General features: G+C 35.4%; 3 protein-coding genes across 4 annotated transcripts; all 3 read left to right on the plus strand.

The window, feature by feature from the left end:
• Positions 1–2,366: 2,366 nt before the first annotated feature.
• LOC113698499 (TGACG-sequence-specific DNA-binding protein TGA-1A-like) lies at positions 2,367–8,332 on the plus strand. 2 transcript variants are annotated; one of them, XM_027218340.2, is made up of 9 exons: positions 2,367–2,801; positions 4,074–4,241; positions 4,327–4,401; positions 5,146–5,205; positions 5,362–5,439; positions 5,544–5,607; positions 6,531–6,802; positions 7,199–7,423; positions 7,856–8,332. In XM_027218340.2, the coding sequence occupies exons 2-9, from the start codon at positions 4,086–4,088 to the stop codon at positions 8,006–8,008; spliced, it is 1,083 nt and encodes a 360-aa protein (XP_027074141.1). In that variant the 5' UTR covers positions 2,367–2,801; positions 4,074–4,085; the 3' UTR covers positions 8,009–8,332. The 2 variants fall into 2 exon arrangements, with proteins under 2 accessions (XP_027074141.1, XP_071914160.1); XM_072058059.1 differs by lacking the exon at positions 2,367–2,801 and adding an exon at positions 2,963–2,983.
• A 3,148-nt stretch (positions 8,333–11,480) lies between these two features.
• Positions 11,481–13,405, plus strand: LOC113698501 ((+)-neomenthol dehydrogenase-like). Its single transcript, XM_072057828.1, has 5 exons — positions 11,481–11,666; positions 11,867–11,920; positions 12,561–12,662; positions 12,748–13,077; positions 13,181–13,405. Exons 1-5 carry the CDS (start codon positions 11,481–11,483, stop codon positions 13,403–13,405), a joined length of 897 nt encoding a protein of 298 aa, XP_071913929.1.
• An 815-nt stretch (positions 13,406–14,220) lies between these two features.
• Positions 14,221–16,186, plus strand: LOC113698500 ((+)-neomenthol dehydrogenase-like). The gene is made up of 5 exons (XM_027218341.2): positions 14,221–14,342; positions 14,802–15,051; positions 15,234–15,293; positions 15,388–15,567; positions 15,663–16,186. Exons 1-5 carry the CDS (start codon positions 14,302–14,304, stop codon positions 16,032–16,034), a joined length of 903 nt encoding a protein of 300 aa, XP_027074142.1. The 5' UTR covers positions 14,221–14,301; the 3' UTR covers positions 16,035–16,186.
• Positions 16,187–16,406: the final 220 nt, after the last annotated feature.

Raw genomic sequence — 16,406 nt, forward strand, 5'->3', positions numbered from 1 at the left:
GTTAGACTGTATCTATAAAATGTCAATTATAAATGCAAAATTGTGTATAGTATTCAATCCTCAAGGTCCAAGGGTACTGATTAGATATCTTTGATTTTCAAAGAGGTTTGATCTAATTATTAAAGTTGAGATCATGAAAGTAGATGTTCTAAGTTTAAGTCTCGCGATCTATTTCTTACCAAAAAAAAAAAAAAAACTCACTAAATGTGAATTTTTTATCCCATTTTTTGTGGACTTGTTTATTTATTTATTTTTGTCAATAATCACATTCTATACCATTTCTATGACAAAATTATCATCGAATTAAATAAATGCATTATACACCTGTTTGAATTTTGAGAAGCCACGTATTAATAAAAAATTTATTAATGAGAGACGAAGGGCCAATCCTTAACTTCCATTTTACAAAAATATGTATAAGTCTTTGTGACAACAGCTCCTTGTGGGACTTACTTGTTTATTATTGAAATTTAGTGTTGATTGTGCTTCTCCTTAAATTACTTGCTGCCAGTATAATAATGATTAGCTTTCCTCGGTAAGGTAATCCTAATCGTAAGGTCTTATCCAAAGCGTGTTTAGCTCACACTAAAAAAAACAAAAAAAATTCGGACAAGTTATTTACTAGGGATAATTTCAGAAACCTCTCCTGAGGTTTATGACAATTTCACTAGCCTCCCTTAAGATTTATAAATTTCATTTACCTCCCTTAATAGAATTGTGAGCTCAATTATTTACATTACATGGGGGAAAATTACTCATATACCCTAAGACATTATGTCTTATAGAAACTAATATCTAACAATTGAATAATTAGAGCACTAATTAATTATTAATAACTAATTAATAAAAATAACTATTGAGAATTTCTTTAATAATGAACAGTGACTTGCAATTATAAAATAAGACCAATGGATATACCAAATGATGCTATTTTGTGATTGATAAAACTTGATAATAATAAAAAAATCAGTTGTACATAATATGACAAGAAGGGCTTTGATAAAAAAAAAAAGGTAAAAGAAGATTATTTGTGAGAAATTTTTCTTTGAAACTCTTAAAATTATAGTAGTTGTAAAGTAATTTCGTAGAAGTAAAGGAGACAAAAGGAAAAGAAAGGAAAAGTTAAAAAATTCATTCTTTTCAAAATAATAAGAATTATAGTAAACTTAATATTAAGAACGATAACTGGTCTGTTTTACTAAATCTTGTGATCATTAGTTTAGTTTTATTGTTTATTTGTGTTATCTAATGTATTGAATGTGAATTTTTTGAATAGTGAAACATGTGTGTTAATTGATTCTAATTTTTAATTGTTTTCATATTTTTACTAATATAGTTTATATACATGTATAAAGGGTAGTTATGGAATAAAAATTTTATTTCTCTCCTTAAAATACTTTTTTAATGTTGCTTTTTCTGATTTGAACTAATTTGTTACCATAACGTTAACTTAGGGGAGGTTTTTGTAATTTTACAAACTTGAAGGGAGCCTAGTGAAATTGTTAGAAACCTTAGAGGAGGTTTCTGAAATTATCCCTATTTACTAGGAAAGATTTCTGATTCTTCAGGCGATTTTGGGAGCGTCGCTACACGCTCCATCACCATCACCGGTAACTTCGCGCGAAATTACAACTACCATTTAAAATTAAGGCACAACTAGAAATACGGAAGCCCGCAGCCCAACTTGCTTTCCGCGCGCGTAGCGTACAATCCTAACAAACTTTTTGTTTTTCTCTTTTTTTTTTCCCAAACAATATTCACGTCATGCCACTCTTAATATATGAACATTCTTAAAATGGAACTTCTGCCCTTAAGGTAAAAAGTATGCGTCACATGTATTTTGGACTTTCAAAAAATACATTATTAAGTAACTGTTTCCGAATTATTACTATAATTTTTTGAAACCATGAAAAAGCATTTTCAGTTTGCTATAAGGTAAATGATATTCATTATTTCAAGTTATCAGATGACTATATGAACACTAAATTTGAAAAGGATTAATTAGCTTTTTCTATCTCCATCTAAGTGAAAATTAGATGTTTTCATTAGAAAATTATAAGCGTGTCTCTCGTAACTTTTTGTTCGCCTGCATGAAAGCGATTGATAAAAAATTTATATAATTCTAGAACGTACTAATTTGAATAAATATTACACAAACTTTTAGTGACACCAATAATATTTTATACTAACTTTTGTTCTTAGGTTAATATCAAAAAAATTCTAATTCATGAAAAAATAAAACAAAGAAAAGAAAAAAAAACGAAAAAGAAAAGGAATTGAGGGTGACCTGGTGCGCACACTCAACTTCCACATAACACAAAATCACTGTTGTTTGATAGTGGAAATATGACAGACAAAACTCAACTCAAAACAGACACTCTATCAATTTCTAATCTTCTTCAAGAATTGTAGCACACGATGTCACTCTGTCCCACAGTTTCACGCACAACACACATTAAAACAAACTTCAATCATCCCAATTATACGTATAAATCAACCTAAGAACAGTTCTCTACATGTCACTCTGATGTTTTGCAAGTATAGTATTTGTAAATTTTTTTATAATATATCATTTTAAATATGGAGTCTGAAAAGACTGCTCTGTTTGCACTTGATTCTTCTTCTAACTCTTCCAATAAGCTAGTAATGGGGAGATGAGAGTCAGAGGGAAAAAGGGTATTTGAGAAAACACAGAGTTGTGAATTAAAGACTGATGAATTTCAGTTAAGTCTGTTTTGGTGTGAAAAAGCAAATTGAGCGGGAAAAGAAGTTGTTTCTTGAAGACCCTTTTCATCAAAAAGGTTCTTTTCTTCATTTCCTATTTCTTCTTTGGTTGCCACAAGTCATATAAGTGGAAAAAGGGATACAAGAGCTGAAAAAAGGGTGAATCCGAACAGTTTCTATTGACTGTTGATTGGTTTTTGTTCCTTGGGTTTTAATCAATTTAGTTGCCATATGTCCTTTTAAGTGTGTCAACGTACTCGTAAGAAAAAATTCTTGTTTAGTGACGAATTTCTTGGATACTTATTCATATATCGTGATAAATTCTTGGTTTCTGAAAATTTTGGTGGGGGTGGCTTTCGTTTTTGTTTCGTTTATCCCTGGGGTTGCAACTGTTGATGCAGTTTGTAGTCTTTCTTCCTTTTTCTTCAGTAAACATAATTTTTCTTGGATGGTTATTGGTGAATTTGTTGCTTATGGGCTCAAGTTCCAGTGTTTATAGCTTGTGGACTCCTGATTTATGAGTTCTTAATTGTTTGTTTCTGGGGATTTAAGCTTGTGGGTAATCCAAGTATTTCTGTTTTACGAGCTTAGTATGTTGATTCTCAAGGTTGTTTCTTTCTTTATAATTTTGACTAAACAATAAGTATTGAAGGTATAATTAAATGGGAATGAGTTGTAATTTTGTGATTCTCTCCTCAAACTCAACTGCTATGTGCAACAGAAATTGATTTCTAGTTCTATGTTAGATGCTTTTGTTGAGGCTGTTAACCTTTTCTGTGAAGACTTGTGAAAATTGAATTCTGAATGGATAGTCTTCACTGAATTTGAATTCGCTTTCATCAGTCTGATGTGGAAGACAGCTAGAGGAAAATAAACTGTTGATAGTGGAACAAAAATCTGAACTTCTGTTTTTCGAATAGAATACCAGAATTTTTTTTTTGTCTATTAGAAACTTTTGTATTATCTGAGGCAGTGTGGTTGAATGAAATGTCATGTTGTAGAATCACATATTTGGAGAAAAGCTCATATGATATTGCGGATATGCCCTTGCTGGCTTAATGACACTGGACACGTGATTGAACTCAAACACTCAAAACTTTCAGTGACAGAGATGCTTTCCTTTCTTTTATGAATCATGGTTTTCTTGTCTTTGGGTTGTATGTTTTATTTATTTTTCCTTTGTTTGAGGGGCAGTGACTGCTGAGATCACCAAATATGATTGTTACCTTGAACTTGATTCCCTGAATGGCTGACACATCGTTCTTTCTTTTCTTTTTCATGTTATTCTTGATAACTTTCCCTTTTGAATCTTGTAATTGTAGTAGCTGATTGAGTGCTTTTTACATCAGAATACATAAAAAATGCATTCTACAACGACCCAATATGTTGCCTCACGGAGAATGGGCCTGTATGAACCAATGCATCCAATTGGCATGTGGGGAGATTTCAAAGGTAATGGGTGTCCCAATGCATCCGCTTCCACGATTCTACAGGTTGAAACCAATCTAGATAACCAGGTGACTTTTTATCTGTCTTTGCTATTTATTTCTTTGGCTATTCATTGTTTCCCATTTTGTCTGAGTTTTAAAATCAATTGCGCAGTCAGAGGACACTTCACATGGAACATTAGGTACTCCTAGCAAATACGATCAAGAAGCTAGTAAACCTGTTGATAAGGTAAAGATATTGCAATGTTCTAGCAACCTCATTAGTTCATATTGTCTATCCTGCATCTTAAACGGTTACCATGACTAGTAAGTCTCTACATTCAAAGAATTCCCCCACTTTCCATAGTCTGGCATGTGGAGACATGTTTTGATTGCAAGGATGCTCTGATTTTTGTCCATACTTTATCTTTTTTTTTCCCTTCGACATTTTCTTTACAGCAGATAATTTACCATAACAAAAACATGTATATGAAACTCTTAGCGTGATGGATGCGGACTTTTTAACTCTATGAAGTGCCTTATGGACCATCCTAAGATAAAATACTGGCATCCTCTCAACTGTTTCCCCCTTGACCAACTATATACTCTGCAAACAACATTTTTTCTTAAAGTTCACCTTGGTCAGCAGGCAGATTGGCTGTCCTCTTTCCAGTGGATGTCCATTAGTCTTGACTTGCTGGTGTACAATTTTGTCTTTCTTCTGTTGACAATAACATTAAATACTTTGAATGAGAGGAAGACATAGACTAATGGGAGAGTGGCAGAAACCATTTTAGCTATTGATGAGGACTTCTAACCATTTTCCGGATGAGAAGGAAATTGCTTTACAATTTTATTGTAGCTTGAATCTCTGAATATATGCTGTGCATGAGTTTCTATTTTTCTTTGCATTCTGAGCCACAGTGTATTCAATGAGTTTGAATTTTCTGAACTGTATGAAACATTGGTAATGGAGCTTGAGTTGGTCTCGCAGGTACTGAGACGTCTTGCCCAAAATCGTGAGGCTGCTCGTAAAAGCCGTTTACGCAAGAAGGTAAATTGCCAGGAATACTATTATAGGTGCCATGTAGTCATTGTTATATTGATTGGGTTATATGATATCTACCAAGAGAAAAACATTGTTGTCACTAAATATCTTGCGTAATATCCAAACCACCATGTACTTAGTGATCAGCAATAATTTTTGCAGGCATATGTTCAACAGTTAGAAAACAGTAGACTTAGACTGGTGCAGTTAGAACAAGAACTTGATCGAGCTAGACAACAGGTAGAAAGAAATCTTCATCTTTTTGTGTGCTTTAGTTTTTCTTTAAAATTGCTCCTATGATATAGCACAATAAGTTTTCTAATCCTCTGAAGAATTTGGTTCAGGGTTTGTATGCAGCTGGTGGATTAGATATTAGTCAGTTAACTTGCTCTGGAGCTTTAAACTCAGGTTTGTGGGTCTATTCTTAGAAACTATCTTGCTAAATTGTTAGTATCAACCAGGTGATATTACATGTATTACTGACACTCCACGTGAATTCATACTTGATGGATTCTGAGTTATGCTTGATAAGGAGAAATTGTTAATAGCTTCCTTGTTTGGTACTTTGTAATTGTAATTTAGCTTTGTTCTGATTTTGTTTTCCTATTAACATTCACTTTTTCAACCAAGCAAGATTCATATTTCACATTCCTTGTAGTCATCTTGTTTAAGGGAGTGGATGATAACTTAAACAGTGGTTTATGTCGAGTATTGCTTGAACTACCTTTCGTAATACTCATTTCATGCTAATCACTTCAAATTGTAATGGCTAATTATCCCCCTGTTATTTTACCTTTCCCTGTCAGTTATAAGTATAATGGCTAATTATCTACTTTTGGTGATAATTTTCGCAAAATGTGATCCAATAAAATTAAGGGACATGGCAAAGTTTAAGGACTGGAAGTTGTGAGTAAACACTATGTGTCATTTTAAATAGACTAACATTTCACAGAAGAATTTTAAGAGTCATACCAGAAAATCCTAATCGTATCAAACCTGAGTTTACACTTTCCAGTTCTCCAGGCATTGCTTAATTTGACATGTAAATTGAAGGTCTCATTTTGTGAATGGGCATTGGGTAAAATTAGAAGATTTTAATTTGTACTTGACCTCTGATTGAAACTAATTATTTCAATGAGTGAAGAGCTTGAGAGAATGCCTAACACATGATATAGCTTGCAGCTTATTTCATTCTTTAAGAAACTGTTACTGTTTCATTTGGTTTTTAGGACAATATTCACCCTTTCCAATGATAAACTCCCTTTGCTCTCTGGTTGCACACTTGGGTCAAGTTTACTTTCCTTAAGTGAGCCTCCATGTTATACCTGCAGGAAGTGCCGCATTTGAAGTGGAGTACGGACGCTGGGTGGAAGAACAAAATAGACAAGTTAATGAACTAAGGAATGCTTTGCATTCTCACATGAGTGAAGAAGAGCTACGTCTACTAGTTGATGGTGGCATTAACCATTATTTTGACCTCTTTCGTATGAAGGAAACAGCTGCCAAAGCTGATGTCTTTTACCTCATGTCCGGAATGTGGAAAACATGTGTTGAACGGCTATTCTTGTGGATTGGGGGGTTCCGCCCTTCGGATCTTCTAAAGGTAATTATAAAACTTCAACTCAGTTCTCATGTAATATCCTCATTCTTCTTTGATTAAGATCAGGTACATATCAGTGGATTCGGAATTTGAGTTGGGAAACTCAGGGTTGATGCATTAGCTCAGAAAGTAACTCACCAGAGTCCTAATAACATGTCTTGTTTAAGTATAAATGAGCAACTAAATCACGCAAAAACTCATCTTTTGTTCCGCTACAAAATGATGAATTTTCTTTGAAATTATTGTGTTTGTATGGAGGTCTCTTTCACATTCTTAGCATGATTTTTTTTTTTGGGAGCAAATTTAGTATGATTCTAGGCCCTATATGATTCTTATTTTTCTTTATCTCTTGCATGGTTAAATACGTGATGCCTATTATCAATCTTTCTTTAAGTACAGATTCTCTCGCAACACATCCAGCCTTTGTCAGATGAGCAAGTCTTGAATGTGTACCACCTTACACATGCATGTCAGCAAGCAGAGGATGCTTTATCACAGGGAATGGATAAACTGCATCAATTTCTGGCAGAGTCAGTTTGCCGTGCTCAGCTCAGGGAAGTTAATTACCCACAGATGGAAGCTGCTATAGAGAACTTGGAAGCTCTAGAGAGATTTGTGAAGCAGGTAATTGATGGAATCTGAGTTCATCTTTCTGATGTTTTATAACTATAAAATACTCTAGGCACCAGTTCCCATCCCTTGTAACAAACCGTTAATAGTGATTCTTTTATACTCTGAGCTTGAACTTCTGCTTCTTAAGCCATTGACTTCTTACTGTGTGAGATGCTGGCTCCTGACTGGAGAAATTATGGATGGAAATTAACTCCTGTGCTCCTTTTTATCTTTGCTTTAAACTCCCTTGATTACTTGGGAAAAGAAGAAACAAAAGGAAGAATTTTCACTTCTAGTTGTCAAATTCTTGTCCTTTGTGCCATATTGTATTATGTTTGAGTTTATTTGCTGCTCTAGAGGAATTCAAACACTCTGGTACTTGAGACTTTTGAAAACATATTTTCCCTTTTGATAGACACCGTGCTTGATTTGGTCTCTAAACAGGCTGATCATCTTCGCCAAGCAACATTGCAGCAGATGTCTGGTATCTTAACCATCCGGCAATCGGCTCGAGGCCTTCTTGCCATGGGGGAATACTTTGAGCGTCTTCGAACTTTGAGCTCCTTGTGGACTAAGCGTAATAGCGAGCCTGCGTAATGAGGAGAGGAAGATTTAGATGATCGTTTGGAGGATTTGCGAGTCTCAAGTTCGTTTGTTTGCGCTTCACTGAACTACACCTATCAAACGTGCTCTCAGCTGCTGCCATTTTTCGAACAGCTTCCTACCGTCAAGAAGTTGTACATATATATCTGTTTTAATCAGAGGGGGAGTTTACACTTCATTTCTGTTTTAATGTACATTTGATTATATGTCTTTAGAGAGTATCAACTTAATATATTTTGGGCCTTTTTGAAGTTTCTAGTCAGATCATCCTGTATTATAATTGAATTCAGTGGTAAAGAATATTCCAAGTTCTCCCAACTTTTGACTTCTCTTAGTGCCGATGTGTTCCACGGTGGGATTCAAGTCTGATTCCTGTGGGGTTTTGCAGGGCAATGGGAAGTGCTTTCGCTTTCCCACAACACCTTGAGGAGATAGGATGCGTTCTATTTCTGACAAGACAGTCCCTGTTCTAAAACAGTTTCTGTTTTCGGCAAGTCCAATAACAGTGCCTGCACCATCATCGGTGGAAAACCATCACGTGTCTAATCCAGAAAGGTGTTCTATATCTTGTCTACCTTTCGAAAAACAACTCCAACTAGCCAGCACATGCAGAAAAAAGGGTTGACATGTTGATTGGTACCATTTTAGAAGCAAGTAGGATGGCGGCAAACAATTAAAGTATCCGTACAACGGATGGATTCCTCAGCATTTCAACATGCATATTGTTGTGTTCTTTCAATTGTCCAGTACCCATTCAGGGACAGCTTGACATGTTACAGCATTTAAAGACAAGTGCTACAACCTGATATGTACATCTCACGTAGTCATGCCAATTATAGCAAACAATAAAACAATGGCATGTGCAAATTCAGTGAGTACCTTCCTCGACATTAAATTTCCAAGCACAAACCTAACAGGTGTTTTTTCAATGTTGTCTTCAATTTTTACATTCTAGTTTTCTAGTAATTCCCAATTGAAGGAAATACAACGGGGCTCAGATTGTAAACTTGGGAGTTCTCTGCATATCAATTAGTTCTTCCTCCTCAGAAGTGAACTCCACCAGGTATCAATTCACTGTCAGAACAACTGTCCTCTGAGTTAAAACAAGCTCAGCATATGGTGCCTAATCTCAGTTTGCACCAACTACTTTGTAGATTCAGAGTCAGCGGCACTTAATCAAATAGTACTTTTTTGCCAGCCAGTTTGTCTCATATCGCACTCCAGAGTCAAACACTAGGCTTTGAGTTGTAGTTTTACGTAAAGATAGATTGTTGATGTCATTAGTGCATTATTAATGGATCTTCTGGCTTCTTCTTTTACATATCTTGAATGAATGAAAGTTATCCTTCAATAATAGAGCCTGTGGTACGTAAAAGATTAGTTGTTGCTACATGTTGTTTCAATTAGTAGCAATGCCATGTAATTTTCATGGACAAAGGCTACTATTTGCTCAATATGCATTATCTGAGACACTTGATGTGTGTATTAACATTTGTTCCCAGGTTAGTTAATGTTAGTGAAATAATAAAAATAGGCTGATACACTATAGAGAAGAGTAAATACAACCTAGAAAGAAAGAAATGATCGAAAATAACAATAATAACAATCCGAGGCTTGTGAGCACAATTTCCTTAAAACAGATTCGCCCCCTCCAGGTAGAGTGCTCGAGATTAAGTAGGCGTCTGTCTCCCAGGATACAACGGATTAAAGATGAATATGTCAGCACCAAACTTTCTTCACCACAGCGAACTCGAACTAGAGCAATATGGAACACTATAAAAGATGAAGATGCAAGAAGGAAAATAGAGAGAGCCTTTTCTTTTGAAACAAAAGAGAGATATTTATAGATGCTGGTCAAGGGTGACTGTTAGAAATTGGCAACAAGTGTTAAATTCCAGATAATTATCTTCGCGTTTATCAAAGTACCATATTCATGTACATACATATATCTCAATAAGATAACTCCAAAATCATGTATTAAGTACATGAATCCTATCCAAAATCATGTATCAATGATTAATATACATGAATCCTATGTACATGAATGAATGATAGATAATTATCCTTGATTCTTTCAAGAGTGCCATTATGAGAACAATTTTCTCATTCACTCTACAATGGATATAGCCATTTTTCCAACAGTTAAACTGTGTCTTTTACCTTTAACATTTCTGATGGGGGTCTGAATGATCAAACTCAAATTATTCTCCAGTCATAGCCTGTCATGAAGGGGCAGTTTACCCCTTATACCTGAAAAGGAGGAATAAGATCCATTTACATACATGGGAAATGTTTAATGGGACCGCGTTAACCTGATCACAGCATTAACCTGGGGCAGTTTGCCCCTTTTACCTGAAAAGAAAGAATAAGATCCAACTTCCTCTGTTGTTAGATGCCTAGAGGACAGCATTACCCTGCGTGATTAGATTTGTTATGACACTTGTAGAGTTAAATAGTACATAGTAGCAGAATTAACATGAATTTTTTTTTTCCTCTTTCGGTTTCTATAATCTTTCTATTAGTATTAAGTTGAAAGGAAACTCAAATAATCAAATTTTAAAACTCAAGCATTCCAAAATGACATTTTGTCTTGTTACATCCTATAATTCAAAAAGAGTGGAGAAGAATCACAAACAACTTGCAGGTTGGAGAATAAAAAACAGTTTGCATTATATGATCAAATCCAAATTGATTTAGATCAATATGATATACTATCAAGTCTATCACAGTTTACAATACTGAAAGATTCTTCAAGAATTGTGCTTTACAGTTAAATGGCTTACCAAATACGTTTAACAGTACCACCATTCAACTACTAAGCAACCTGCTCTCGGGAAATAAAGTATTTGAAGGCTTTGTTGTCTGCCAATTTAAGCACCATAACTGGGCTAACTCCAAGTTCCTCATAAACTCATCTTACCAAACTACAGCATCAAGTGATGGGACAATCAACTAAAGGTTATATTGATACCCAGAAAAGGTACTTATTACTATACTACAATTGCACAATATTGACCATGATTTGCTTATTTGCTGGAATTTATTAAGTGCTCATGGTAGTATTGAAATACAATTGCACAATATTTCTGCTGATTATCTTTGTAGCTCTTCCTTTCGATCCTGGTATATTATGATAAAAACATATTTCTTTGATCTCTCAAATCCATTCACTTCATGGTTACTTCTGAACAAAATGTATGAAAGTGACAAGATTTGAACTTATGGGCACCTGTAGAATCTGTGCCCAATATAGATGTGCACTATTTTTCCCCCCGGGCGGGGGGGGGGGGGGTGCATTGTATACTTGGTAGAGCAGTGTGTCTAGATCTTCCACAAGAGACATTTGTCCTCTCGATCCTGAACAATAGCTCAGCTACGTATCTTTTGTTTGGCCTCGTGGTTGTCTAGAACAGTAACTCAAGGGCAATCCTCCATGCCAAGGACCTATATAATCTTTACATCAGCGATGACTTTTCCCAGACTTAAAAACCATCATCTTGTTCCTTTAGCTAGGTATGCAGTTGTCACGGGGGCAAACAAAAGGATTGGATTTGCAATCTGTAATGGATTAGCTTTCCATGGAATCACAGTGGTGTTGACTGCAAGAGATGAGAAGAGGGACTCGATGCTCTTCACCAGCACAAAGGGACTGGTGGGCTTACTGTTCTCTTTCATAAGCTTGATGTGACAGATTCATCTGATGTTGCTTACCCAGTTTGGAAGGCTTGACGTCTTGGTACATGATAAATCCAGTGAAATTTTGGTTAATTAAAATTTTTTCTTCAAGATCCTAATGGAATTCACCCCTTCTTCTTTTTTTTTTTCTTTTTTTTTTTTTTTTTTTTGTTTAAGGTGAATAATGTTGCGGTTCTTGGAAACATTCATGATGTTCGAAGAGCAGCATTAGTAAGTATTTATGTTGCTTGTAAGTCGCACCTTAAAAACACAGTTTAAACTGGCTATTAAATGATGCAGAAGTGTGATACGCGTCCTCTCATTGGACATCATACAGGACATTTATGTGTATCATAGAGTGTAACACTAAAAATCGTCAAGAGTATCAAAATCTATAGATTGTGATATTCCTCACCTTTTCTTCAACCTTGTAGATTTTCGAACTCTATTACTACTTTTCCTTGCTAACTTCTGTTTTAATTTGTTTTGAACAGCACAGGAAACTGGAGCTCGAATTGACTCGAAAGCTGAATCATGATTCGAAGACTCGGCCGAGTCGTCACCGTCTCGGCTTTCGCCGATACGATACCTTGACGAAATGATACCAAGATACTCAACTCATCGAGATGTTATCGTGAAGATTTGAAACGGCCGAGTCATACCGAATCATCCCGAGTCAACTCGAATTTTTATTATTTTTACTAATATTTTAATTATTTTTGTTTATCATATTTTTTACAATTTTTAGAATATTAAATATTTCAAAAATTCGCGTTTTGCTGAGACCGATGTGGAACGGTCCAGGCCGCGATCGCAACCGCAACCGCGACTTTGAACCATGAGCTGAATGCAATGAGACATGAAATGTCAGTGGAATGCTTGGAAACAAATTGGTCCAAAAAGAATGATTGAAGCATTCTTGCCTCTTCTCCAATCATCTCAATCCCCAAGCATTGTCAGTGCTTCTTCTCTCGTAGGCAAGCTAGAGGGACTGAACTCGAATATGCAATGTGCTTCTTTAACTATATGATTTCTTTTTTGGATGTTTTTGTCCATAGTTGCAACGTGCAACTGCTTCCTCACCATTGATTTATTTGGATGAGGTGCTGAATGAATATCTAAAAGACTTCATCAAAGCAGGTGCCCACGGGGCCAAAGGCTGGCCTTTAGCATGTGCAATCTCAAAAGCGAGTCTGAATGCTTATACAAGGATTCTTGCCAAGAAGTTGCCTAGTTTCAAAGTGATTTGTGTTTATCCCGGTTTTGTGAAAACTGACATGAGCCACAATATTGGTTTATTGACGCCAGAAGAAGGCGCTGAAAGTCCCGTGAGGCTAGCTTTGTTGCCTGATGATGGTCCATCTAGCTTGTTCTTTAGTCAAAAAGAAGTATCATCTTTTGAATGAGAAAACCATCTTTAACAACATTCAGTGTAGCCTAGAAAATGTTGCACCCTATCACCGTTTCTGCTTTTCTTTGTGTGTATTGCAGTGCCATTTTCAAGACTATGCTGTACTGCCCAGCAATCAACGAACATTTTTGACCATCTACTGGTTGTTACGTATAAACATCTACTGGCTTGGTTTCTGCAACACTAATTCATCCATTGGGACGTTAAGAGGCACTGAACTGGGCAATCTGCTTCTTCAAGAATATGGATTTTCAAATTCTTCATCATGCATAGGATGTCATTTTAACTTAACAGAGATGAACTAACGATAACATCACTCTAACCTTGATCAACTATATCAAGATGGCTTGGCCTAAATCAGGGTGGTGAAATTGTTCAAGTTTGGATCTTGGCCTAGGCTTGGAAAAACATCACTGCTGCTTTCACATGACCACTTGATATAAGATATAAGCAGCAGGTTATTTATCACCTAGCTTCTGAAGATTGTGGAACCAAACGGAATCAACAAGCAAGGGGATGATTAATTTGAAAAAATGTCTTCTTTCTTTCATGTTGTAAAATCAGGTGGTATTAATTTTTCTTGTTTCAATAGTAAATCAAGAAAATTGCTTTAGTATGGCATTTTCGATCTTTTTGGTCAATGACAGTTACATGTATAATTGTCAGATTAATTTGTAACGATCATATTAATACAAATATAACCGCTACAACTAGTACAAAGTTACACACACTTTATACTAAAACATAATAGTATTTCTTTTTTGTAAATTGTAACTTAGGTGGTTAAAATAGAATTTGTAAACGAAATAGGGATTTAAATACTATAATTCTCTCATTTAAAATATATGTATCTTATTTTTAAAAAGAATTGTAACAACCCAAAATAAATTCCTTGGAAGTTGTAATTCATTGAAAATTTCGTCAATTCTAATTATTTTGATAAAATAGTCAACTAAAATTAATTCAGATTGATATGAATTGTAGTTTTAAATACTAAATAGACTCTTCACGGAAAGTACTTAGTAACTAATTAGCTTATTAAATATTTAACAGTACGACCGACCTCTCTACCACCAATCGAAATAATCTCAGGAGATGGAGTGTTTAAATGCTTTGTCGCTTGGCAATTGAAGAACCAAATCTGGGCTAACTCCAGATTCCGCAGAAACCAATCTTACAATACTTGCTTCAGCATCAATCAATGGAAGAAGCTACCAATGGTAATAGTCTTGCCCAGAAAAGGTACTTAAAAACTACATCTTCTTGAATTCCTCTCAAAGTATGTAAAAACTAGAAAGTTAACATTGTACTTGCACATGAGAAAGGAAATCATCGTGCATGTTATTGAAAATTAGTTAGCTTATAGATTTTAATTTTAACAACTTGTTATTTGACAAGTTGTTCTATCAACTTCTTTGATTTGCAATTTGAATTCTAGTTTGATAGGATTTCATCCTGCAATTTGATTTTTAGTTTGATGGCTTTTATCTTTTGTAATCGTTATCTTTGTAAGTCATATTCTATATAAACTCTCACCATTATCAATGACATTGAAACAGCACCGTGAATAACAACATCATTTTCTAAAATTTATCACACATTAAATAGTGAAATACAAGTGCATGATATTTCTATGGATTATAAATTATAGCTCTTCCCTTTGATCCAAGTACAATGTGATCATGGAGTTATTTTGTGTAGGTATGCAGTTGTGACTGGGGCAAACAAAGGGATTGGACTTGGGATTTGCAAGCAATTAGCTTCTCATGGAATAACAGTGGTGTTGACTGCAAGAGATGAGAGTAGGGGACTCGATGCACTTCACCAGCTCAAAGAAACTGGTGGGCTTTCTGGTTATCTACTCTTTCATAAGCTTGATGTAACAGATTCATCTAGTGTTGATTCCCTTGCTGAATTCATCAAGACTCAGTTTGGAAGGCTTGATATCTTGGTATGAGAAAAAAATTTTTGCTGCTCTATCGAAATTTTCTTTAGGATCATTGATTTAATTTTGGGATGTCATGTCACATATTGATGAAAAGTGATCATTGATTTAAGATCCGGTGGACATTTCCTCTTCCTATGTGATTTGTGATTCCATTTTCTTTTCTTTGTTTTTTTTTGGGGTCTCAGGTGAACAATGCGGGGATTGCTGGAGCCATTGAAGATGTTGATGCCCTACGAGCTGCATTGGTATGTTTTTGCATTCATTTTATTAGTTGTGATATGCTTCACCTTCTATACAATCGTTGTTAGTAATATATCTAATTGTTACTGAACAATGCAGGAAGCTGGAGGTCTAACTGACTTTAAAGCCTTCTGCACTGAGACATATGATTTGTCAGTGGCATGCTTGGAAACAAACTACTATGGTCCAAAAAGAATGGTTGAAGCATTTTTGCCTCTTCTCCAATCATCTCAATCACCAAGAATTGTCAATGTTTCTTCTATTTTGGGCAAATTACAGGTACTGAAACTTGATCCAATCTGCCCTTTTTTTTTGGTGGTTCTATCCATAATTGCAATTTAATTTCTTCCTTACCCTCACATTTTTTTTTCCAGTTTACACCAAATGCATGGGCTAAAGGAATACTAAGTGATGCTGATAACCTTACAGAAGAGAGAGTGGATGAGGTGCTGAATGAGTATCTTAAAGTCTTCAAAGCTGGTACCCATGATGCTCAAGGCTGGCCTATGGCATATACCATCTCCAAAGCTAGTCTGAATGCTTATACAAGAATTCTTGCTAAGAAGTGGCCTAGTGTCAAAGTGAATTGCGTTTGTCCTGGTCATGTGAAAACTGACTTAGGCCATGACTTCGGAGCACTGACTGTAGAAGAAGGCGCTGAAAGTCCCGTGAGGCTGGCTTTGTTGCCTGATGATGGTCCTTCTGGCTTGTTCTTTAGTCGAAAGGAAGCAATATTTTATGAATGAAATGCTGTAATCTTTAATAAGTATAACAGTATCTGTATTGTAAGAGAATGTTGCAGCAACTGAGTTTGTGTTGGTTATTTGTGTATTGCTGCCATTTGATCTTCATTTAAGAATAAAGAAAATGAAAAGGAAGTAGTGCCGCTCTTGGAGTATCCCCTATTCAACCAATCACTTAGAAAGTTGTGGAAAGTCCAATTATTTTCTTTGTGTGGATCTGAAACTGTGAGGAAAGCTAAGATAAACCTGAAATATATGCCGAGAACCATAGGAGATGAATGAAGAATCATTCTGAGGAGAAAAACAAGTCTGATGAGATGCTTGTAATGGAATGGCTAAGGGTCACGAAAGAAAGTCGAAAGGATGAAACTACAG

The sequence above is a fragment of the Coffea arabica genome, chromosome 7c (assembly GCF_036785885.1).
Source record: "Coffea arabica cultivar ET-39 chromosome 7c, Coffea Arabica ET-39 HiFi, whole genome shotgun sequence".
NCBI classification, from domain to species: domain Eukaryota; kingdom Viridiplantae; phylum Streptophyta; class Magnoliopsida; order Gentianales; family Rubiaceae; genus Coffea; species Coffea arabica.